At 43.2% G+C, this 25,347-nt stretch overlaps 2 protein-coding genes across 5 annotated transcripts in view; both read right to left on the bottom strand.

The window, feature by feature from the left end:
* Window positions 1-10,063, bottom strand: part of LOC311139557 (disintegrin and metalloproteinase domain-containing protein 22-like) — a gene marked incomplete at its 5' end in the record, with an annotated part of 76,585 nt that extends 66,522 nt beyond the window's left edge. Inside the window, 3 exon segments of the mRNA XM_084174450.1 lie at window positions 5,848-5,924; window positions 9,471-9,631; window positions 9,973-10,063. Coding sequence (XP_084030576.1) covers window positions 5,848-5,924; window positions 9,471-9,631; window positions 9,973-10,063 — 329 coding nt within the window.
* Window positions 10,064-16,156: 6,093 nt separating this feature from the next.
* dbf4 (DBF4-CDC7 kinase regulatory subunit) lies at window positions 16,157-25,318 on the bottom strand. 4 transcript variants are annotated; one of them, XM_084174751.1, is made up of 14 exons: window positions 25,137-25,318; window positions 24,709-24,801; window positions 24,428-24,600; window positions 20,270-20,464; window positions 20,069-20,119; window positions 19,793-19,862; window positions 19,590-19,678; window positions 19,450-19,495; window positions 19,067-19,112; window positions 18,817-18,942; window positions 18,361-18,484; window positions 18,086-18,210; window positions 16,951-17,763; window positions 16,157-16,802 (listed from the first exon to the last, which is right to left on the bottom strand). In XM_084174751.1, exons 2-14 carry the CDS (start codon window positions 24,752-24,754, stop codon window positions 16,736-16,738), a joined length of 1,971 nt encoding a protein of 656 aa, XP_084030877.1. In that variant the 5' UTR covers window positions 24,755-24,801; window positions 25,137-25,318; the 3' UTR covers window positions 16,157-16,735. The 4 variants fall into 4 exon arrangements, with proteins under 4 accessions (XP_084030877.1, XP_084030875.1, XP_084030876.1 ...); XM_084174749.1 differs by lacking the exon at window positions 25,137-25,318 and having other exon boundaries at window positions 24,709-24,902; XM_084174750.1 differs by having other exon boundaries at window positions 16,753-17,763.
* Window positions 25,319-25,347: the final 29 nt, after the last annotated feature.

Raw genomic sequence — 25,347 nt, 5'->3', positions numbered from 1 at the left:
ATATATATATGCACGCATGACTGTAAGTCGCTTTGGATAAAAGCGTCTGCTAAATGGCATATTATTTATTATTATTAGAGGAAATCTCAATCTGAGCTAAATCCATCCATCACTCCATCCAACCGTAAACCAACGTTTACCAAGTAGCTTCTAATGTCACACTGATACATAAGGTTTCAAACAACGCTTCATAGACACTAACCTGCCACTCCCCATTCTGTAATACAACACACACACCTCCCTTTGGTGTAATGCATTATGCATTTTCCGCCAAATAGTAATTTACTCTGTTATTAGCATAAAGAGTCTCTGTCTGCGTCTCTGTTGGCTGAAATGGACGAATGGTGGAAAGAGAGTGTGGTGGGACCCACATGAATAAATACTATAGTATACTATGGCATAAATACTATATTATAAACTGGGTGGTTCGAGCCCTGATTGCTGATTGGCTGACAGGTGTGGTAAAACATGACAAAACATTTATTTTTACTACTCTAATTACGTTGGTAACCAGTTTATAATAGCAATAAGGCATCTCGGGGGTTTGTGGTATATTTCCAATATAACTTGTGGTATATTGGCCATATACTACACCCCCTCGGGCCTTATTGCTTAAATATACTATGGTATAAATACTATAGTATTCACTGTAATGTTTTTTCTGACTTTACTGTAGTATTTACAGTAGTATACTGTAGTAAAAGAAAACTAGTATATACTATAGTAATTCATGTAGTGTTTTTGTGGATTGTAGTATTCATTGTAGTGTTTTTGTTTGATTATCTTTGACATAGAATTGGAGGCTTTCTCCTTGAGGAAACCTACTGGAGAAATACTAGGTAGGTAGGTAGGACTGGGGTCTGAACAGATAGTTCAGCGCTTCTGCTCTTTTCTATAACCTGTACGGAACACATTATATGGTCTATACTTGGCATGTAGGTTTCTCACTTATGGGTGGCACAACTTGATATGGGGGAGAGGAATGTGCAGGGCATATGCAAATTTATTACAGTAGTATTTACTATAGTTCAAAAAGTGTCGTGTTTTTGCGGACATTACTGTAGTATTTACTACAGTGTTTTGGGAGGGATAATAATGTAGTGTTTACTATAGTATACTACAACGTTCTATAGTAAGTACTCCACATGATTGAGGGACACTACAGTGTGTAGTATAGTATTCTACAGTATACTACAGTTTACTATGGAATTATATAGGAAGTACTGAAGTATTCTATAATAAACTGTAGTATTTTTTCATGTGAGGAGAGTCGACTCCAAAAGAGTCGATTCATCGACTCCTTGACCACGAGAGTCGGAGGCCACACCAAAAATCCTGGAGTCATTAAAAACAAAATCAGCCAGCTAGGCTGACGTAGGCTACTGATTAGCCTTGAGTGTTTTGTTTAGTAGAGATTGTCAGATGGCTCCATATGCATTGCTTATCAATCACCCAGTTCATTAGGGTGCGTGCACACACTGACATTGCAGCTGTAGCTAATTTTAGCTAATTGTGGTCAGTTTTGTCAAATTTGAGTCAGTCGAGAAAGCGTACATTCCAACGACTGACAGCAGGAGTCGGAGTCGACTCCACTAGAAACAGAATATCCAGTCTCTCTCTGGCCCCTCGTTGTCCTGACAACAGCCCACACAGGAACAGCAAGGAACCAGGTCAGTGCTGGAATCGTATCACTCTAACACCAGTTTCATAAACAGACAGGTTACGGCAATTACTGACCCCCACTAGCACCTGCCCACCTGCTCCTCTCCTCTCCACACAAAGAGGGAGAGAGAGACACACGCACACATAAATTATTATATTCTGTCAACACCGAGATGAAATTGTATGGTGTTGTTCATAGAAACTATACTGTATAACAACATCCCTTTTATTAAACAATGAGCTTTGAAGCCTTTTTGAATATTTCAGAACATGTCATAACACTTGTGGTTAGACATGTAGCCTACAGACCTCCTAACCTCATTCTAAGAGTACATAAAACATGGGGAATATGAAGTGTTACCCCTTTAAGTATTCATGTCACCAGACTAAATACAATGCACGACATACAAAAAGTACATTTATTTTATTTTATTTTATTTTATGTCATTTAGCAGACGCTCTTATCCAGAGCGACTTACATGAGAGATCTTCTAATCTTTGTATTAGTTCATATAAATTATATTTTTGTGTGAGTTGTAATGTAAACAATAGGTTTGTACTAGTTGTAATGTAAACAATAGGTTTGTACTAGTTATAATGTAAACAATATGTTCTGTGGGCCCCCAAGCTCTAATCTGGCCCCTGGTTTATAAGAGCCACATTGAGGCCTAATTGGTACTGCAGTAAGAGCCCCAAACTGAGCCATTCACACACACACACACACACACACACACACATCCCATTTCAGCGTCCCCTTTTAATCTTACAGGGACATCCATTATTCAGCGTGAGCAGGTGGGAGGGGAGGTGAGGGGTGAAGAGGAGGCGTGGTTTATGAGGAAAGGGGGGCATCATTCAAAAGAAGCACCCCCACCCCATCCCAGCCCATCAATGGCAATTTGGAAGCAGCCAAAGATGGAAGAGGGAGAGGACAAAGAAACCTAAGGGAGTAATGTGTGACCTTAGCACGCTAGACAACACAGACACACTTCTGCCCTGCAATACTTTGGTCTATTTATCATTACATTGTTATTGATTACTGCATTGTTGGTTTTAGAGCTTGCAAGAAAGGTATTTCACTGTACTTGTGCATGTGACATTAAAACTTGAAAAACTAAACACACACACAGTTACAGTAGGCACAAGCTAAAAATACCTGATGTGTTTCTGAAAGGTTATTTTTTATCATCAAATCTGTGATCCTATTAAAAGATCCCAGTGGAAAGAGAGAGTAGCATCTCAAAATCAACTGAAATAAAAACAAACAACAGCCTCTTGTTTGTTGTGCTTGCAACTGCTTAAACACACACACATGCACACACACACACACACACACACACACACACACACACACACAAAACACACGCACACACACACAGAGGAGCGAGGCCATTGATCAATCTAAGGAAACTAGGTCTGCATGAAGCCTTGCTGCATGAAGCCAAGAAACACGCACGCTCAACCTCAATGCCCTCCTCACACACTAAACACACACAGCTCAAGAAAGTTATCATCCACAAAGCAGGATGCAGTGTGATTGGTTGAAGAGTGAGGTCAGTGAGCAGCGCTTGGGGAGCGAGGGATGGATGGAGAAGAGCAGCACACACACACAGCATTTAACAGAACCTCATGAAACACACAGCCACCGCAGGGGAGAGAGAGAGAGAGGAGTTGTTTTTATACATGAGGCATCTTATGAGAACAGGGAGGATGCACACATCAGAGAAACATTCACTCCATACTACCATTGTACTGATCACAACAACAGGGGTTCCAACCTTTATGCAGGACGCCCAAACGATACCATACAGACACACACAGTTGCAGCACAGACTCCATATGATGAATGACGTTCGAGCACCTCAGGTCACGAAACGCAGCATATGACAAGAGACGTGCCTGGCTGTGTCACAACACTAGCGCTGCATCCCACAGTGGCACTTCATGCATCGTACAGTAACCCTCCAAGTGGCAGCACCGTGCTGATTGGATATTCCTGTGATGCCATCTCCATTTCTCTCAGTCTACTGTGTGTGAGTGGCTCTGGGTGACAGGGGAAATATATCCTCATACAGAGAGAGATGACTTCAGATATAATGACATGACAGAGTACAGACTCACTTGAATGATGCACACTCACTTCTACACACAACTGCCTGCTTAGGTGAGCTTGGTTCATTTATTTCACTTTTGACATGCTGAGACCAACGTCTCTTTTTCAGAAGAACCCTGTGATTACAAAAATGATACCCATCAATACACTACGAAAAGCACAAGAGACACAAAACACAAACATAGAAAACAAACACATTCTTCAGTAAAACAGATAATCAATCAGCAGCCGTCTGAATAGCCTTAAGACACCAAAACATAACATTTTAGAAGGTTTTGGTGATTATTCCACAAGTAAGGTGCAAAAAACTAAAAGCAGATTCACCAAACTTAGTGGAGATCGAAGGGATCTCCAGAGTTAGCCATCCCTGAGACCGGGTCTGGTAACTCGTACATCTGTAGGTTAACAATGAAGCAAGGTACGGCGGAAGTTTCTTTAAGAGGGCTTTATAAACAAAAATAGTGCAATGCATCGATCTACAAGACCTCAAAGAGGGCCAGCCTACTTTTTGATACAGAGAGCAGTGATGTGTACTGAACCTGTCACCCTGTGTTTGTGTGTCTGTGACACACAAACACAGACACACACAGAGAGAGAGAGAGGCAAAACTTCCCCTCATTTGGGTAAGGCCATTGCTCAGCAGAGTGTGAGGGCCAGATAGAGAGCTTGAGAGAGAGGAAGAGGGGAAGAGGGGAAGAGAAACAGAAATAGCAGAAAGAGAAACAGTGAGAGGGAGAAAGCTGAGCGAGAGAGAGATGGAGGGATGGAGAGCGAGAGAGATAGCCCCACAAACACACAACATATCATTTCTTCCCCGAAAACAAGGTGGCCCAAAAGGCACCGTACACTGGGAGGAAATGTGGGAAAAATGGTCCTGTCTGCTCTGTACCACTATGATCAGCCAGAGGTGAAAGATGTCTCATTCCTCTGTCATCAAGTCACTCACATAGTTGACACCTAAACCTCCATTAAAGACACCATTAGAGCATTGTGTTAAAGAGGTACTGCCAGATTCTGGCAATTAAGCTGTTGTTCTACTTACCCAGAGCCAGATGAACTCGTGGATACCATTTTAATGTCTCTTCATGCACCATGAAGGACACGCTACCGCACACGCTACCATACCTGTAGACTTCCAATCATTACGCTAACGCTAGTTAGCATTGGCTCGCAAAACTACCTCTTAACTTCCTTTATAATGCGCGCAATGACAACTGCCAGAATCTCGCAGTATCCCTTTAACACCTCATTCGAATGCCTGCTTATGAACGCTTATAACCAGCTTATGAATGGCTTATAACCTGCTTATGAACGGCTTATAACCTGCTTATGAACAGCTTATAAATTTGTGTTCCCTAGTGAATAAGCAGCCTATAAGCAGTGTTACCAACCAAGCAGTCATAATCAATGATAGGCCTACAGCACTGATACTAACATGTTTTCCGAGATCAAAGCTTTGTGAAGAAGACATTGGGGACTAATTAAACAGCTCTTAAAGACATGCTCTGGTACTTTGGCGACTAGTAAGTATTTTTGAAACATCCCGCTTTGGGCTGGATGTGTCAATGTGTAATTCACCCACTCATAATCTATGAGCGGAATTATTGTCTTACCTCAATTAGGCACGAAATCGCTTGTTTGAAAGAGACTATTTTCTGGAAGCTGTGCTGCACCATTTTCCCTACATTTCCCCCCCCCGCATGGGCCAGCCCTCTAGCAATTCGAGTTCCAGCCAATGAGATTCAGCCCCTCATCATTTGAGTGGCAGCTAGCAAGAATCACACACAGCAGAGCGAAAGAGAGAGCAATGACGTGGTGCACATACAGTATCTGCACATATTGTGATGTAGTACGCAATTTTTGGGGACCACTTTTGGCTCAGGGGTGCTACTTTCAGAACTATTTGCTAAAAAGTATACAAAAGTAACAGAGAGTCCCTTTAATCATACAAAAGATGGTCTAGGACTACTGGCTATTTTACTATCATATGCAGAAAACATGACATAGAGAGAAAGGGGATTTTTCTCAGTAGATACTGAGAATGTTGGTGATAGGTCAAAGGTTATACTCACTGGTTCAGTTCAACATCCAAGATGAACTTCTCACCAAACGCATCCACCTGGAAGCTGGCTTGGGCCACGTGGTTCCCCTGTGAATAAAAAATATAAGACAAAGACGTCACCTTATCAGAAACGTTATACAATCATCTCTATTCCACTAAGGAAAATGATTATTCTACAATAACGTAATAAAGACATACACAATGGGATAGAATAGTGACGTTTTGTTATCACAGTGCTGAAAAAGCTTTTTCAAAACAACTAACAATATACGTACTGTACATTCTGAGAGACGGGAGCTGTGATGGAAGCTGAACTAGACCCAGACATTCTGAGAGACGGGAGCTGTGATGGAAGCTGAACTAGACCCAGACATTCTGAGAGACGGGAGCTGTGATGGAAGCTGAACTAGACCCAGACATTCTGAGAGACGGGAGCTGTGATGGAAGCTGAACTAGACCCAGACACTCTGAGAGACGGGAGCTGTGATAGAAGCTGAACTAGACCCAGACATTCTGAGAGACGGGAGCTGTGATGGAAGCTGAACTAGACCCAGACATTCTGAGAGACGGGAGCTGTGATGGAAGCTGAACTAGACCCAGACATTCTGAGAGATGGGAGCTGTGATGGAAGCTGAACTAGACCCAGACACTCTGTGATGTTGTGATCAAACGTTACCCAACACCATGAATTTCAAATACTTAATCTGACTCTCTTTTTCTGAAAGACAGTGGTGAAATTAACCATGCAAATCTGTGTAACTCATACCCTCCCACCTACCCCTGTACTCACACACACACACACACACACACTCAATCACACACACACACACACACACACACACACACACACACACACCCTCCCTGATGGTTCGACCAGAAATGATTGATTCGGTTGAGGGGGAAGGTCTAATACATCCCTAGCACTGGGCACATATGGCGCGCGGTTTATTACAGGCCCCAGGGGCAACGAGGACTTCCCACTATTGTTCCTGTGCAACTCTGAGGGAGTCCCCAGCTAGTCTAACACAGGGCTAACCCCTCCCCCAGGCTGGCCCACGGGCCTGAGTCAATACACACCGGACGCTGCATTAAAACCAAGGGAGGGTGTGTGTGTGTGTGTGTGTGTGTGTGTGTGTGTGTGTGCGCGCATATTCCGGTACGCGAGTATGTGATTCCTTTTCAGGGCACACTTTAAAATCAAATTAAGCGGATTGAATCCACGTGAAGTGGTGCCAGTAATTGTGTTCTGCTGGACCAGATTTCCCAGTTCGACTGGGCCGAGCCGAGGCACCGAGACCATCAGCGACTCCCGTTTCATTGATTACTGCTCCACTGATGGAGCTAGGGGCCTACCACGGAGTGCTGTTATCCTACTACAACACAGACAGCCTTACACACACACACACACACACACACACAGCAGACTCCACTGATGGCTATGGGCCCATGACTATAAGTGCTTTTCTTCCACAGAAACACTTAAACAGCACTCAGCTGAACTCTTCTCAAAGCTCCTCTTTTAAAGGTGTACAATAGGTTACGCTTTCAACTGAAAATAGTAGACTCAACCCAAGTCTATAAATAGTTATTTTTGTGTGTCACACGTTTGAGGATGATTTGACAGGTTCCTTTCAGATGTTATGATACCGAGCTAAAAACAGCAGAAATCAGAGCAGAATCAGACAATATGACACTGAGACTGCAGGCTATGTGACGATGTGGCTGATTTGAGGTCAGTTTAAAACTCTCTCTGGGGGATGACAAGAATCTCAAAGACTGATTAGATCAAATGAAGATTCCATCATATCTCTCTCCCTCTCTCTCTCTCTCTCTTTGTGGGGCAGTATAATTTCACCTGGAGACACCTGATGCAGTTGTGCTTTAAATAGTGGCAATAAGATGACGCAGTGTTTCCCCCAATAACTTTATTTTAGGCGGCACCAGAATCTTCTTCTGAAAAATGAAGCCAAACCAAGTTAACTGTCCTAATGACGTACGCTCAAGTTCCTTATTAGAGCTCAACATATAGAACACCAGTGAGGTCATATAAACAATGTTGAAGCCAATGACAGATGTGTCCAATTAGCTTGGTTATCATGACTAGCCTGGTTCTCTAGCCTAGCATAGCCTCTGGAACTATAAACCCATAACAGGTTAGCGTCCAGGGGCGGATTGGCCATCTGGCAATTCTGGCGAATGCCAGATGGCTTTGGCGCAATTTCTCTGTTATACTCCTCTATAATGAGCCTTTGGCTGATCAGTGGGTAATGGTCAGCTCCCCTACCAAGATGGGCCTGCCTGGTTTTCTGATAGGCTGAGCTGAGGTCATGCAAACTCACATTCAAAGTTAAACGCGGTATGAGCAAAGAGAACTGCTCCGGCCTTGTCATCATAATCGTAAACAAACTGAAAGGGTGCCTATAAACGTAGAAAGAGCACATTCTACATTGTCACCTCACTCAAAACGTCCTTTTTTTTGGGTGACTAAAACCATGATTTGGTCAAAGTGCATTATCCTCATGATTCCTGTAATGAAAGCGTCTGCCCTGCCCTTGTGCCTGTGCCCTTGATGTGCCTGTGCCCAGGCTGACATTTCAAGCAGTCTTTTCAAACAGTTCTTACACTAAAAGGGCAATATCATAATTTCACAGTATATTTTCACAGTATTATTCCAACCTCATATTGTGGAAATATATATAAAACACAGATAAATCACGTTTTTGACTGCACTGGGCCTTCAATATCAATGACACAACTAGATTTTAGATAAAAGGATGGAATAGTGGAAGAGATTGTGGAATAAAAAATCGGATTATGTTTATAATGTGTACATTTCAGAGGCAGAGAGCCTTATGATTATATCTGAGTATCCAGACTAGGTATTCATATGAAACTGATTATTTATTGGCCAAACAACCACCTAGCTGCTGAACTTTAAAGGAAGCCAACCTGACAGACAGCAGACTCTCTTTAACCATCCAAGGGGCAGTGTGTCTCGGACATAGGGCCATGTGGGTCACAGGTGACTCCATGGCAAGGGCACAAACCAATCATTATTCAATAGATTGTAAAGATATTGTGTCAGGTCGGCTCACCTTTATAATAATATAACCTCTCTTACCATATAGCAAAAAAAAGTATTTGACCCAATTAAACATGTATGGATGTTATAGGCCTATTTGTTTATTCATTCTAATGCATAGGCTACATCCCCATGTGTGGCATGCATGAGCTCTTTTGTTGATCAGGCCTGAGCAAAGGTAGGCTTTATCTGGCCTGTCTTTTGTTTATAGATGTGCATAGAATAGACCCACCATATGCCACTAGGCTACCTTTTCGTTTGCTCAATGAAAAGGCACTGCCTAGGCTTTTAAATGTGGTGAAATTGCATAGCCTATATTTATGTAAATAGACCACTAGTCAAAAGAACTAGCTCGTAATAGGTGAAAATGTGATCTTAAGGAATTCTCTGTGTAATGCGTAAAAAGGAGATGATTCAACAAAAACATAAACAACATGAGATAAGCGGGACGTCTCCAATGGCAACGGGTACCAAAGGCATCTGTCTATCTGCCCATAGCGGAGCTCCATCGCCACCGTCACCATAATAAATAACAACACTGTGTTGGCTACCTGTGTGGGGCTGGAGCTGGCTCTAGTCCTGGTGCTGATGACATCGTGCGTGATTTGGCTGTGGTTGTGCATGCTGTAGAGCAGACGGAGAGGGACCGTGTCCTCCTTCCCGACGAACCTGCTCGCATCTCGAACAGCCTTCGCCTGCGACAAGGCGTCTCCTGCACAGGGAGGAAACCGCGATTTTTATGACTGCCATAGTTATCCTGGTGCAGAAAACACAGCTTCAAGCGCCTATACCAAAACATAAATCAATATGAAATAGCACTGTAATGGTTTTGGAATATCTTTCCTCAAATAGTTGAAATTAATAAATAGACAGATTCCCTTTCATAAGGTAACATTACATGCATATTTTAGAGACTGTTTACGTTGGGGAGTCAGGCTCCCTCTCTGGCAGCATAATAAAATGGAATATGGAACACGTTATTGGTGATGCTGTTGCCATTCGGATCTATTCCAATAAAATAAATCGCAAAATTTGTTGTCATAAACACATTACCATTTCGAGGCATATGATTGCTGGAATGAACGATGCACATCAGTCCATAGACGCACAAAAGGGAAATCCACCATCGCCGATCCATCGTCATCAATTCTTCCTCATCGAATAGACAGAAAGAGGGACAAAGAAAAAAAAGAAAACGATAATCCTAAAACGGATTTGGGCACTTCTCTCTTCGCTAGAGGTTCGGGGTTGAGAAGCACGGATGAAAGAGCGCGCTGGTCGTCTGCTTAGCGCAGTCTCTTGCGCTGGTGGCCATCGGGATGCTCTTGCTGCCCCTGCATTGAGACGCTCCCGCTACTGCTGCTGCTACTGCTAGAACGCCGAGTGCATCTGAGCGGGCTGAGTCTCTATGGAACACAGAGCGGAGAAGGAGGAGAGGAAAGAGGAAGGGAAGCGAGGAGAGAGGGGACACCTTAAAGCACAACAATATCAAGTGGCTCACTGCAGAAGCGCCTCATGCGTAAACATGAGAGGAGAAAAGCGAGAGCCGAGATGTCGGGAACTGTAGTGTGCACGCTCCATCTCCATCCATACCGCATAGGCTACCTGCTGACCGCTTCTGCACATAATCATAGGCTATAAAAGGAGACTAAAATAAGCCTTGGTCTCAGTATGACTCCCTGATAAAATAAAGGTTAAAATAATTAAACAAATAATAACACGCACGGTCAAGATAAACAAACTGTAATACTGCTATGTTGTGTAATAACTGCCTATCATACTCTTTCTATCAATACTATATTCTCAGGTGATGTATAATTAGCCCAACCAGTAGCCAGATGGCGATCTTTCGTCATCTGCATCCACCTGTAATGTGCCCAGCCGGCTATACACTTGCGTCCCCCTGCGACCAGCTCATACATAAAACATCCTCTGTTCAGCCTGCAGGCATCAGTTTCCTCCTAAAATCGGTTTAATTGCCCTTCGGCCTAACAAAACGTGAAAATATGCCTACTATCTGAATGTCTGCAGCATTGAAGGTCCCCAAGAACACAGTGGCCTCCATCATTCTTAAATGGAAGAAGTTTGGAACCACCAAGACTCTTCCAAGAGCTGGATGCCCGGCCAAACTGAGCAATCGGGGGAGAAGGGCCTTGGTCAGAGAGGTGACCAAGAACCAAGAAACCTGCTCCAGAGCGCTCAGGACCTCAGACTGGGGTAAAGGTTCACCTTCCAACAGGACAACAACCCTAAGCACACAGCCAAGACAACGCAGGACTGGCTTCAGGACAAGTCTCAATGTCCTTGAGCGGCCTAGCCAGAGCCCAGACTTAAACCCGATCGAACATCTCTGGAGAGACCTGAAAATAGCTGTGCAGCAACGCTCTCCATCCAACCTGACAGAGCTTGAGAGTATCTGCAGAAAATAATGGGAGAAAATCCCCAAATACAGGTGTGCCAAGCTTGTAGCGTCATACCCAAGAAGACTCAAGGCTGTAATCGCTGCCAAAGGTGCTTCAACAAAGTACTAAGTAAAGGGTCTGAATACTTATGTAAATGTCATATTTTCGTTTTTTATTTTTAATAAATTAGCGAACATTTATAAAAAACTGTTTTTGCTTTGTCATTATGGGGTATTGTGTGTAGATTGAGGGGGGGAAAAACAATTTAACCACTTTTAGAATAAGGCTGTAACCTAACAAAATGAGGAAAAAGTCAAGGGGTCTGAATACTTTCCGAAGGCCTAAAGGCCGAGGCAATAAGAAGACAGTGTGTTTAATCACAAATCCGGATAGCAACCTCTGTCCATTGAAGTCCACAAAGCATATTGCATGTACAGTAACAGACATTTACATGAACTACAGCATGGTCAAGCAAGTTAATGTTTCCGACATTTTCGGACCACTAAACAACGATTGATTTAGAACCACAGAGAGTTACTGCAAGTCGCAAAGAAAACAGGAGCTGCCTCCACTATTCCAACACCATTTCAACTTCAACATCATCAAATCACCTCTGCTTAGTCTAATACAGTGACAACTAAAAGATACCAAAAACGATTTAGGCCAATCAACATAAGCTAAATATGATGTGGCTGTCCATGGTTCTGATTTATGTGTGCTTGTGCGCTTTCGTGCAAGTAGAAAAACATGTTGACTCACTCAACTTGTAGAGAAACGCCAATGCCATCCTCCTCTCTTTCATGATGTCGAAACGGTCTATCACTCTGTCATACAGTAGACGCTTTTATTTTTTGGTGTCCTAGGCTACCTGGCTAAAATGCATGCTAGCTAGCGTAACTTTCATTCATGGGCAGCGTTAGCTAGTTAACATTAGCCTTCTACATCTAGCTACAGTGAGGGAAAAAAGTATTTGATCCCCTGCTGATTTTGTACGTTTGCCCACTGACAAAGACATGATCAGTCTATAATTTTTATGGTAGGTTTATTTGAACAGTGAGAGACAGAATAACAACAAAAAAATCCAGAAAAACACATGTCAGAAATGTTCTAAATTGATTTGCATTTTAATGAGGGAAATAAGTATTTGACCCCTCTGCAGAACATAACTTAGTACTTGGTGGCAAAACCCTTGTTGGCAATCACAGAGGTCAGACGTTTCTTGTAGTTGGCCATCAGGTTTGCACACATCTCAGGAGGGATTTTGTTCCACTCCTCTTTGCAGATCTTCTCCAAGTCATTAAGGTTTCGAGGCTGACGTTTGGCAACTCAAACCTTCAGCTCCCTCCACAGATTTCTATGGGATTAAGGTCTGGAGACAGGCTAGGCCACTCCAGGACCTTAATGTGCTTCTTCTTGAGTCACTCCTTTGTTGCCTTGGCCGTGTGTTTTGGTTTCATTGTCATGCTGGAATACCCATCCACGACCCATTTTCAATGCCCTGGCTGAGGGAAGGAGGTTCTCACCCAAGATTTGACGGTACATGGCCCCGTCCATCGTCCCTTTGATGCGGTGAAGTTGTCTTGTCCCCTTAGCAGAAAAACACCCCCAAAGCATAATGTTTCCATCTCCATGTTTGACGGTGGGGATGGTGTTCTTGGGGTCATAGGCAGCATTCCTCCTCCTCCAAACATGGCGAGTTGAGTTGATGCCAAAGAGCTCGATTTTGGTCTCATCTGACCACAACACTTTCACCCAGTTCTCCTCTGAATCATTCAGATGTTCATTGGCAAACTTCAGACGGCCCTGTATATGTGCTTTCTTGAGCAGGGGGACCTTGCGGGCGCTGCAGGATTTCAGTCCTTCACGGCGTAGTGTGTTACCAATTGTTTTCTTGGTGACTATGGTCCCAGCTGCCTTGAGATCATTGACAAGATCCTCCCGTGTAGTTCTGGGCTGATTCCTCACCATTCTCATGATCATTGCAACTCCACAAGGTGAGATCTTGCATGGAGCCCCAGGCCGAGGGAGATTGACAGGACTTTTGTGTTTCTTCCATTTGTGAATAATCGCACCAACTGTTGTCACCTTCTCACCAAGCTGCTTGGCGATGGTCTTGTAGCCCATTCCAGCCTTGTGTAGGTCTACAATCTTGTCCCTGACATCCTTGGAGAGCTCTTTGGTCTTGGCCATGGTGGAGAGTTTGGAATCTGATTGATTGCTTCTGTGGACAGGTGTCTTTTATACAGGTAATAAAATGAGATTAGGAGCACTCCCTTTAAGAGTGTGCTCCTAATCTCAGCTCGGTACCTGTATAAAAGACACCTGGGAGCCAGAAATCTTTCTGAGTGAAAGGGGGTCAAATACTTATTTCCCTCATTAAAATGCAAATCAATTTATAACATTTTTTACATGACTTTTTCTGGATTTTGTTGTTGTTATTCTGTCTCTCACTGTTCAAATAAACATACCATTACAATTATAGACTGATAATTTCTTTGTCAGTGGGCAAACGTACAAAATCAGCAGGGGATCAAATACTTTTTTCCCTCACTGTACATATTGAACTTCCATCCTCTCAGGCCAGGGGCACAACAATGTATGAATTAATGGTTGGATCAGAATCGCCGTTATAATCATTGGCCAGTATGGAGAATTAAGTAAAACTACAAGTCCAAATCCCTATATCCATCCATGGCTAATTTAGGAAAGTGCCAATTTTAGTTAGCTGGCTTGCTAGCCACCAGAGGACAACAACACAATAAGATGCAACAAATTCAAGTTTTTCTGTCAATGAGGTATGCTCTCAATGGGATTTGATAATAGCGACGACAAAATCCAAGCTGGCTTCTCTTGACACTTTTTTGGGATGCGCTAGGACCATTCACAGCTGCGGATTGGCTAATTTTTTATACTTTTTTTGTCAAGGGAGGCCCGATGCTCGCTTGCTTCCGTTGCCTTCAATGCTACGGGTGGCAACAATGTCATACTCGTTTGGACCAGACAGCATCAGATAGATGGACTACACATATAGACAGAGGGGCGCTGTTTCGCTCTCTCGGATACCTTCTCCTGTGAGATACGTTCAGCCTCTTGTGAATTGAAGGAAAATTATGAAACACAGAGAAACGAAAGATAAATAATGTATCTTTTTTTATTTGATTTTTGGGGGGGGAAGCCTGGCTTCCCTTGGAATCCATGAATACACTCCACTGCCAATGACCAGTCATCAGCATTGTCGCACAAAGGCGGTAGGGGTTAAACTAAGGTTAGGTTTAGGGTAGAGACGTCCCAAGGATTCCTAATAACACTGACCTATCAAGATTAGTGACCAGAAATAACTTGATTAATTTCCTCCAGTTTTGCCTGGCAAAAACAGAGTAGGCCTACGTTTATCATGCATATAAAATACAGTTTAGCAATCTACTACTGACTCATCATTGCCAAAATGGTCCTCTGTAGCTCAGCTGGTAGAGCACGGCGCTTGTAACGCCAAGGTAGTGGGTTCGATCCCCGGGACCACCCATACACAAAAAATGTATGCACGCATGATTGTAAGTCGCTTTGGATAAAAGCGTCTGCTAAATGGCATATTATTATTACAATAGGCTACCTGGCCATTTGGTCTTATTTCAGATAGGCAGCTGTAACATCGCACTGACTTCAATAGATGTTTACATATCTTGCACTACTCATCTCATATGTATATACTGTATTCTATTCTATTCTGTTCTACTGTTGCTTGTCCATATATGTATATATTCTTAAATTCCATTCCTTACTAGATTTGTGTGTATTGGGTATATGTTGTGAAATTGTTAGATATTACTGCACTGTCGGAGCTAGAAGCACAAGCATTCCGCTACACCCGCAATAACATCTGCTAAACACGTGTATGTGACAAATAACATTTGATTATGGGATGAAAATGTAACATATTCTGGCAAATATTTTACGATATTTGTGAGGAAGAACAGGGCTATCCGGCTGGCAACTAGCACTTTGCAGGCAGGCTGCCCTCCAAAGAGATGGGTGGGCAAACGGAACGTACCACTCCTTTTTGGGGGTCGTGGATCTTTATTTTTTTTACCACTGGGATACATGACAGTGGCAACAGATGGAGTTGGGTTGGATATAGTCATGGTAGATTACAGTATTTCAAAAAATCTATTTTGACTGGAATTGTGTGTCTGTTCAAAGTAGTTTAGCAAAATACTTTAGTCATCAGACTGTGCTGCTTTCCTCTCTTCTTGTAATAATTGCCCAATGAGTCTGACAGTGGCTAAAAAAATTGTTTTTGGGTGGGTGCCCTTTTCTTAGTCTGTGCACGGCCCTGCCTCTGTTTACACCCGACACCCAAGTTTAAATTGCATCTTCTATTCAGTCACTATCACCAGCGCCACATAGCAACTCCCATCTGACCCCAGTGCATTCATTTTAAAGCAATGAGGGAGAACGAGAGCACTATGCGAAGGCGGTAAATACAGGCACACAAATAAGGAAAAGCTATCAAACCAATACATTTCTCCTTCTGTTATGTTGAGGGGAATTCTAGATGCATTCAGTACATGAGCAAGTGCAAATTCTTCTTTATTACTGTTATGGAGCGAAAGAGAAAGCGATCCCGCTCGCCTTGTCTCAGAGTCTCTCTGTGTTGGTGGGTGTAAGAGGATGATGAGCTATATGACAAGTTAGCCTTGAGGGAGTCCTATCCTTTCTGTAACACAGCATGTCCAGGGTCAGGGGTACGTACTCTTATCTATGAGAATGTGCTCATTCAACTGATCATAGACATGTCAGAGCGGTTTAGGTAGTCTTCCATTTATCAAACACAGATGTCACGTAGATACTTTTTTCATCTGTACAATACATACAGAAACGTAATGGCTATTCAATAGAAGACCTTTGGTTGTATCCCTTTTTTTTGTTGTAATTACAAATATTTTTTACAATACCACATACCAAAAACACAACCATGCAGTTCCTCTCGACACCAGAACACATGCAGGCGTTGTACAGGACTGAGGATAGTGCTCCAGCCTGTTCTCCAGATAAAACCAGTCATGGTAAAGAGGCCTAGTAGAATAAAAGCTGCCATAGTTAAATCAACACAACAGTGTTGCGCCACCACCCTCCCAACCTGAAGGGAACTATTCCCTTTATAGAAGTCATAGGTTTAAAAGAGCCACAGTCAATGGCCTCCCATATAGATCTGCTATGGCACTCCATGAAATTGTCATACAATAAGTTCACACAGTGAGTCCGTAAGAGGGTAGTGCTCAAATTGGGAAGATTCTGGGTCACCCTAAACCCACCCCCTGCTCTCCTCTCTAGCTGTGGAAGGCCTGGAACTCCCACTCCATGTCCTCACTGGAGTGGAACAGCTGGGGAAGCCTCTGAACTCCCACTCCATGTCCTCACTGGAGTGGAACAGCTGGGGAAGCCTCTGAACTCCCACTCCATGTCCTCACTGGAGTGGAACAGCTGGGGAAGCCTCTGAACTCCCACTCCATGTCCTCACTGGAGTGGAACAGCTGGGGAAGCCTCTGAACTCCCACTCCATGTCCTCACTGGAGTGGAACAGCTGGGGAAGCCTCTGAACTCCCACTCCATGTCCTCACTGGAGTGGAACAGCTGTAAGAGGTTCAGCAGAGAGCTGCTGGGAACGTCGGTCAGTTTTCCCTGCTCCTGAGCAGTCTGCTGCTTCTCAACTTTCCTTCTCTTTCGTCTGTAATCCCTGACCCTCCTCTGTAACGTCCTGGCAGGAGGAGGGGTGTGTGTCTGCGTGTCACCTGCCTCAAGCTCTGGAACACCCCCAGTATTCCCGGGAAGAGTATCCCCAGCCAACGTATTGTGACCCAGTTCACACTCCACGAAAGCTCTAAGGTTGTGGTGTTCTGAAGGCCCTGCCACCTCGTGCTGACTGGAAGGGACCTTCACACATCCAGCTGGATCGCCACACTTTAAATCCTCTGTGTGCTTAAATGAAGAGCGGCCATCTTTGTCTGTGTTAGATCTCTGGCCCTGTTGGGAGAGTCTGGGGTTGGTGTCAGAGTCATGGGTAGAATGATCTCTCTCTGCATTAGACACAGGTGTTGGACTCAGCCCAGCCCTCTGGGTGTGCGTGCGCAAGGATCCCTGCCGGCAGCGTCGTTTGCAGGACAGGGATCTGTGTTTGGGCTGGGGTCTGTCTGGGACGTTAGAGCACCTCTTCTCCCCCTCGCTGATGCTGTGGGGAACAGGGGCTACTCTGCTGCGCTTCTGAGGCTGTTCCAAGGGGTTTTCCACACTATTGGAGAGAGGGGTCTCCACTGTAGTAGACCAGAGGGACATTAGTTCCTCCTTCAGCTCTCTGGTATCCACACCTCCCTCCTCCTTCTTCTCCTCCTCCATCTGTATACTGGGTCCAGGAACACACAACAGGGAGGATATGCTGTACTTTGGCCTGTGGGAATAAAAAATTACTTAGAGATGTGGTGCTCAGCACAGCATAGAAAATCAGGGGGGGAAAAAACAGGCAATCTGCTAAATGTTTCACACAACATTGCATTACTTTTCCTAACAAACATGTGACTCAACAGCAGTCAATATGTGAGCGTTTACTTTGGATTTGGGTGGATTTTGCTCCTGTGTGGCTCAGTTGGTAGAGCATGGTGCTTGCAACGCCAGTGTTGTGGGTTCGATTCCCACGGGGGACCAGTACGAAGAAGAAAAGTACCAAAATGTATGCCAAATGACTCAAATGTAAAAATGTAAGACTAATGCACCTTCTGGTTGGTGTTTGTGTTGTTTTGACATGTCTGAAGTTGAAGGGCAGTGTGGAGACGAGCCTGTCCACCACCAGGTACTCATCACTCCTGGAGAAGGCCTTGTGCTGTTCACTCTGTAGGTGCTGCAGAATACACAGACACAGGTCAAGCATTACTACAACGTCTTCTTCCACTACATCAAGCACATAAGGCCTTTTGTTCATGATTAGGTCCTCGTTATAAACACGCATTAACTATGTTTAGATACATTAAACAAATCTATTGTAACTCACAGCTTTGATGTTGTTGTATTTGAGCGTGCAGCACTCGCAGTAGCCTCCACGTTTCTTATCTCTGTTCCTCCTGGTCCGGTCCTGCCCCCTCTCCTCACTGGCTGACACTCTCTCCCCTCGGTTCCTGAGACACCCATAGGTCAGTAAGTAATAGCCAGGTCAGAGTTCAATCACATATAGTTGCCTAGCAACAAAGACTTAGCAGTTAGTCCTGGAGGGTGCTATGAAATACATAACTGTTTCCTGCTGTAGCAGCAGAGTAGTGAAATGTTATAGCAATCCCCATCAACAACAGTAGAAAAAGCTGGATGTTTTGGTGAATCAGGTAAAACACAAATGCCAAGACAGGGGAATATACTGCCACAGTGCTTCTTCGGCAACTGGTGGATTTTCTTTAGGTGTTCACAACAAGAAGGGTTAAGAAAGGTGAGTTGTTTAGTGAATGAGACTCCATACCCGTGCTCTTTAGGTCTCTTCCCAGGGTGTTCCTGGTCCTCTACATAGAATGGACTGCAGGGGGGAGCTGACGTCAGCTTAAACTCTGGCATGTTTGGCATGGCCAGATAAATTGGACGGTAATGTCTGGCAGAGAGACATAAGACAGATGTTATATGAAATACTCAAACACTAACTTATGACAGTAAGAATTGCCTTAATATGTCAATACTACAGACATCGAAGTCTGTCATCTCTTTTATAGACCCACCTGCTGGAGTCCTCTAACTTCACAAAGGGCTTACGGATCCTTCCACCTGAGCAAAACACAGAACAAAGCAATAGAGACAGTGCCCATGTCTGGGTCAAATAACCTCTCATACTGATCTACAGTACCAGCAGTGGAGGATGCTGAGGGGAGGACGGCTCATAATAATGGCTGGAACCATGTGTTTGATCCCATTCCACCGATTCCGCTCCAGCCATTACCACGAGCCCGTCCTCCCCAATTAAAGTGCCACCTACCTCCTGTTAGTACCAGTGTTATTGTAAAACCACTATCAACATCAACCTTTATCTACTGAGATTATATACGTAGAACGTTTTACAAGTTCTCTATAACAATAACAGTGATCAATAAAGGACATTATTTACCTTTATTCTTCTGGAAAGCTGGTTTTCCTGTAGGTTCTGCTTTGGCCTACATTAGTAAGGAATAACACACAAGACTCATGTAAGTGATATGTTAATCCAGTAAAGAACTGTCAAAATATAAGTCCAGAAACATGACTTACACTTTTCTTGACAGCAGCTGTGGTTGCGGTTGGCTTTTCAGCAGTATACTTAACATTCCTTTTCTTCTTTTCGATATAAGCTATTATATCTGCAATTGAAGGAAATTCAAGAAAATATTTTTTACATATGAAAGTATCATTGTCATAATAGAAATCAAAGCATTATGTCAACATTTCTTATCAAACAAATGGATAGACGTTACCATCAATGTACAGGATTTTCACTCCCCACTCCAGCGCATTGGACAGGATCTCGTTGACCTGTATCCTCACCTACAGGGTAAAAACAAGCAAACAAACATCTTAACCGAAGAACTGAAATCCAAAGTATTTCCTGAAGTATGAACAAACATTTCAATGCAAAGTGCAAACTTTCCTGAAGTTCCTGTTTGACTATCAGTCAGAAACAAAAAAAAGCAACTCGCAGCACTTAGGTGTGAAATAGCTTGCCAAACTCATTAGTGAGGATCTTAACAAACCTGCTCTTTTACAACTCTCTCCACCAAAGACTTGCCCCTGCTTATGACCACCTGTCAAATACCAGAGAGAGAGAGAGAGATGGATAAATATATATATGGATAGCTTCGGTTATACAGCATCATATCATGGAAAATGATCCCAATGAGATACAGATACCAGTGACAGACAGAGTGACAGACACAGAGGGATAGTTGGCTCACCATGTCTGCCTGGCCCTGGGAGCTTCCTTTGAGGCTGTCTCTGCGGCTGCCAGGACAGGGGTGAGGGTGGGGGGAGCTGTGCACAGAGTCAGGGCTGGGGACAAGTGTGTTGCGGCCCTGACACTGCACATACCTGGCCTCTCTCTTATTAGACACCAGGTACTTGATCTCCTTGCTGAAGAACTTCTCCACCGTCTGAGAGAGAGGGGAGAGACACAGGGTCAGACGCTTGGGGGAGAACACACAAGGTCCAGCCTGAGCCAGAGTATTAATCAAATACTGTATTTAAAATGGTGGTGAAAAGAGAGAGAAATTACAGCAGGCTGCAGTGCAAGGGGCTTCAGGGCCTCTATGAGGACCCCACACACAATCTTGCCCAATGTTTTGAGCTGCTGCCCTAAGGAAGGAGATCTAGGTCCCACTGTTCAGCAAGAATAGGAGCAGGACGTGTTCCATTCCGTCAGCCATCAGGCTGCTGAACAGTGGGACATAGGACAGATGCAGGCCCAATACATGGTCGGACAGTTAGGCCGCAGACTCTGAATATGTGTGACTTGAGTACTAACTTTCCAATGTACAGTGGGGAAAAAAAGTATTTAGTCAGCCACCAATTGTGCAAGTTCTCCCACTTAAAAAGATGAGAGAGGCCTGTAATTTTCATCATAGGTACACGTCAACTATGACAGACAAAATGAGGGGGAAAAATCCAGAAAATCACATTGTAGGATTTTTTATGAATTTATTTGCAAATTATGGTGGAAAATAAGTATTTGGTCACCAACAAACAAGAAAGATTTCTGGCTCTCACAGACCTGTAACTTCTTTAAGAGGCTCCTCTGTCCTCCACTCGTTACCTGTATTAATGGCACCTGTTTGAACTTGTTATCAGTATAAAAGACACCTGTCCACAACCTCAAACAGTCACACTCCAAACTCCACTATGGCCAAGACCAAAGAGCTGTCAAAGGACACCAGAAACAAAATTGTAGACCTGCACCAGGCTGGGAAGACTGAATCTGCAATAGGTAAGCAACTTGGTTTGAAGAAATCAACTGTGGGAGCAATTATTAGGAAATGGAAGACATACAAGACCACTGATAATCTCCCTCGATCTGGGGCTCCACGCAAGATCTCACCCCGTGGGGTCAAAATGATCACAAGAACGGTGAGCAAAAATCCCAGAACCACACGGGGGGACCTAGTGAATGACCTGCAGAGAGCTGGGACCAAAGTAACAAAGCCTACCATCAGTAACACACTACGCCACCAGGGACTCAAATCCTGCAGTGTCAGACGTGTCCCCCTGCTTAAGCCAGTACATGTCCAGGCCCGTCTGAAGTTTGCTAGAGTGCATTTGGATGATCCGGAAGAGGATTGGGAGAATGTCATATGGTCAGATGAAACCAAAATAGGACTTTTTGGTCAAAACTCAACTCGTCGTGTTTGGAGGACAAAGAATGCTGAGTTGCATCCAAAGAATACCATACCTACTGTGACGCATGGGGGTGGAAACATCATGCTTTGGGGCTGTTTTTCTGCAAAGGGACCAGGACGACTGATCCGTGTAAAGGAAAGAATGAATGGGGCCATGTATCGTGAGATTTTGAGTGAAAACCTCCTTCCATCAGCAAGGGCATTGAAGATGAAACGTGGCTGGGTCTTTCAGCATGACAATGATCCCAAACACACCGCCCTGGCAACGAAGGAGTGGCTTCGTAAGAAGCATTTCAAGGTCCTGGAGTGGCCTAGCCAGTCTCCAGATCTCAACCCCATAGAAAATCTTTGGAGGGAGTTGAAAGTCCGTGTTGCCCAGCGACAGCCCCAAAACATCACTGCTCTAGAGGAGATCTGCATGGAGGAATGGGCCAAAATACCAGCAACAGTGTGTGAAAACCTTGTGAAGACTTACAGAAAACGTTTGACCTGTGTCATTGCCAACAAAGGGTATATAACAAAGTATTGACCAAATACTTATTTTCCACCATAATTTGCAAATAAATTCATTAAAAAACCCTACAATGTGATTTTCTGGAGAAAAAAAAATCTCATTTTGTCTGTCATAGTTGACGTGTACCTATGATGAAAATTACAGGCCTCTCTCATCTTTTTAAGTGGAGAACTTGCACAATTGGTGGCTGACTAAATACTTTGTTTCCCCACTGTATTATAGTGTATTGTGTATTTGTATGCTGACTTCACAAAATGAATTTCTATGTAAATGGACAATAACTTACTGTATGTACAGTACCAGTCAAAAGTTTGGACACATCTACTCATTAATTTTACTATTTTCTACATTGTAGAATAATATTGAAGACATCAAAACTATGAAATAACACATATGGAATCATGCAGTAACCAAAAAAGTGTTAAACAAATCAAAATATGTTTTATATTGGAGATTCTTCAAATAGCCACCATTTGCCTCGATGACAGCTTTGCACAATCTTGGCATTCTCTCAACCAGCTTCATGAGGTAGTCACCTGGAATGCATTTCCATTAACAGGTGTGCCTTGTTAAAAGTTCATTTGTGGAATTTCTTTCCTTCTTAATACGTTTGCGCCAATCAGTTGTGTTGTGACAAAGTAGGGGGGGTATAAAGAAAGATAGCCCTATTTGGTAAAATACCAAGTCCATATTATGGCAAGAACAGCTTGAATAATTAAAGAGAAACGACAGTCCATCATTACTTTAAGACATGAAGTTCAGTCAATACGGAAAATGTCAAGAACATTGAACGTTTCTTCAAGTGCAGTCGCAAAAAACATCAAGCGCTATGATGAAAGTGGCTCTCATGAGGACCGCCACAGGAATGGAAGACCCATAGTTAACTCTGCTGCAGAGGATAAGTTCATTAGAGTTACCAGCCTCAGAAATTGCAGCCCAAATAAATGCTTCACAGAGTTCAAGTAACAGACATCTCAACATCAACTTCATGGTTGAATTGCTACAAAGAAACCACTACTAAAGGACACCAATAATAAGAAGAGACCTGCTTGGGCCAAGAAACACGAGCAATGGACATTAGACCGGTGGAAATGTGTCCTTTGGTCTGGAGTCCAAATTTGAGATTTTTGGTTCCAACCGCCGTGTCTTTGTGAGACGCGGTGTGGGTGAACGGATGATCTCCGCATGTGTATTTCCAACCGTAAAGCATGGAGGAGGTGTTATGGTGTGGGGGTGCTTTACTGGTGACACTGTCTGATTTATTTAGAATTCAAGGCACACTTAACCAGCATGGCTACCACAGCATTCTACAGCGATGTGCCATCCCATCTGGTTTGGGCTTAGTGGGACTATCATTTGTTTTTCAACAGGACAATGACACAACACACCTCCAGGCTGTGTAAGGGCTATTTTACCAAGAAGGAGAGTGATGGAGTGCTGCATCAGATGACCTGGCCTCCACAATCCCCCGACCTCAACCCAATTGAGATGGTTTGGGATGAGTGAAGGAAAAGCAGCCAACAAGTGCTCAGCAGATGTGGGAACTCCTTCAAGACTGTTGGAAAAGCATTCCAGGTGAAGCTGGTTGTGAGAATGCCAAGAGTGTGCAAAGCTGTCATCAAGGCAAAGGGTGGCTATTTGAACATTCTCAAATATAAAATATACTTTGATTTGTTTAACACTTTTTTGTTTACTACATGATTCCATGTGTGTTATTTCATAGTTTATGTCTTCACCATTATTCTACAATGTAAAAAAAATAGTAAAAATAAAGAAAAACCCTTGAATGAGTAGGTGTGTCCAAACTTTTGACTGGTAGTGTATATTGTATCAAAGTGAGCCAACTAGAGCGATAACTTCGGTAAAAAGACAGAAGCAATTGCTAGTAGAGTTATGCTCCAAAAGACTGAAAGCCACTGCTCCTCTACAGTAAGTAGACAGTCGCCACATTAGTGTGAAAGGCAGCAAGTTGTCACTTCACTTAAAAAATGGTCCATGATCAGCTGCATTTCAACACTTCAAGACCTCCTTAACTATTTACACAACCTATCAATTTGAATTTCCTATTACACTGGCTCTGGAATGATTATCCCCCTTTGTTTAAGGCAGGCAAGCTGATAATTTTATCATCCACATTCAATGTGCTATAATACTTTACAGTCAATGTTATGATGTCCAATGCTAACAGATGTAAACAAATCTTCACTTACCCCTCCCAACCTTTTGATGTCGTTCTCTAATGTCTCTGCTCTTCTATTTGATGGCAAATCTAAGTAGAATAGTTTCCCAGTGAAAGGCTTGTTTTGGGCAGGATAAGATTCACATGGTGGTTTGGCATAGCTCTTCGAAGCTGACTTGTGCCCCTTATCAGCGAGTTTAGGGTCTGAAAAAGTAGCAAAGTTAGTTTAAATTTGACGGAACTTTCTTGCAGAGGCTCATCAACAATTTAGTAATAACGTTAACTAGCTACATGTTTAAAAATATCACTTACCTTGTAAACGGGGTTTTGTATACTTTTGGGTGCGTCTAGATTTCATCTTATTCAATATCAATTGAGAGGATAATATAATATCCTTGTTTTCTCCTGTGTTGTAAACAATACTAGACATGTTTACAAACTGAGTTAATGCTGGACAGTAACAGTAACGTTAGCTAGCTAAAATGCATAAAACCGTTAGCGTTAAAAACAAAAAAGAAGTTTAAGGAGAAATGTAAATATTGACATAGTTAGAAAAGTTTAAAAGGAAAAGTTGGACTTCAAAGAAAACTAACAGACCCTAGCTAGCACAAGCAAGCAACAAAACGGTGCCACGGCAATTTAAACTGTCTGTTTTTTAAACTCCCGGAAGTGGAATCTGTCAACTGACCCAGCTAACTAACGTTAGCTTGCTAACTCACTGGCTAAAAGTTCATATTTACCTCGTGAGAGCCTGTGGGCTTGTAAAACAATATATTTCCGTAAATTGACATTTGTTACAACCGATTTTCACGAAAGTTCAGTACAGTATCTTTTTACTTTTTTGGTTCAGCTAAGATTACTTTGTTGCCATACTATTTTGTTGTTCTATCTTCTTTCCCGCTTCGAAAACTCCCGTCATTCCAAAAAGGGGGCGTTGTTGCTGAAAGCTAT

The sequence above is a fragment of the Coregonus lavaretus genome (assembly GCF_964263955.1).
Source record: "Coregonus lavaretus genome assembly, chromosome: 13".
In the NCBI taxonomy this organism is placed as follows: Eukaryota; Metazoa; Chordata; class Actinopteri; order Salmoniformes; family Salmonidae; genus Coregonus; species Coregonus lavaretus.
This window is presented reverse-complemented; position numbering and strand designations above follow the sequence as displayed.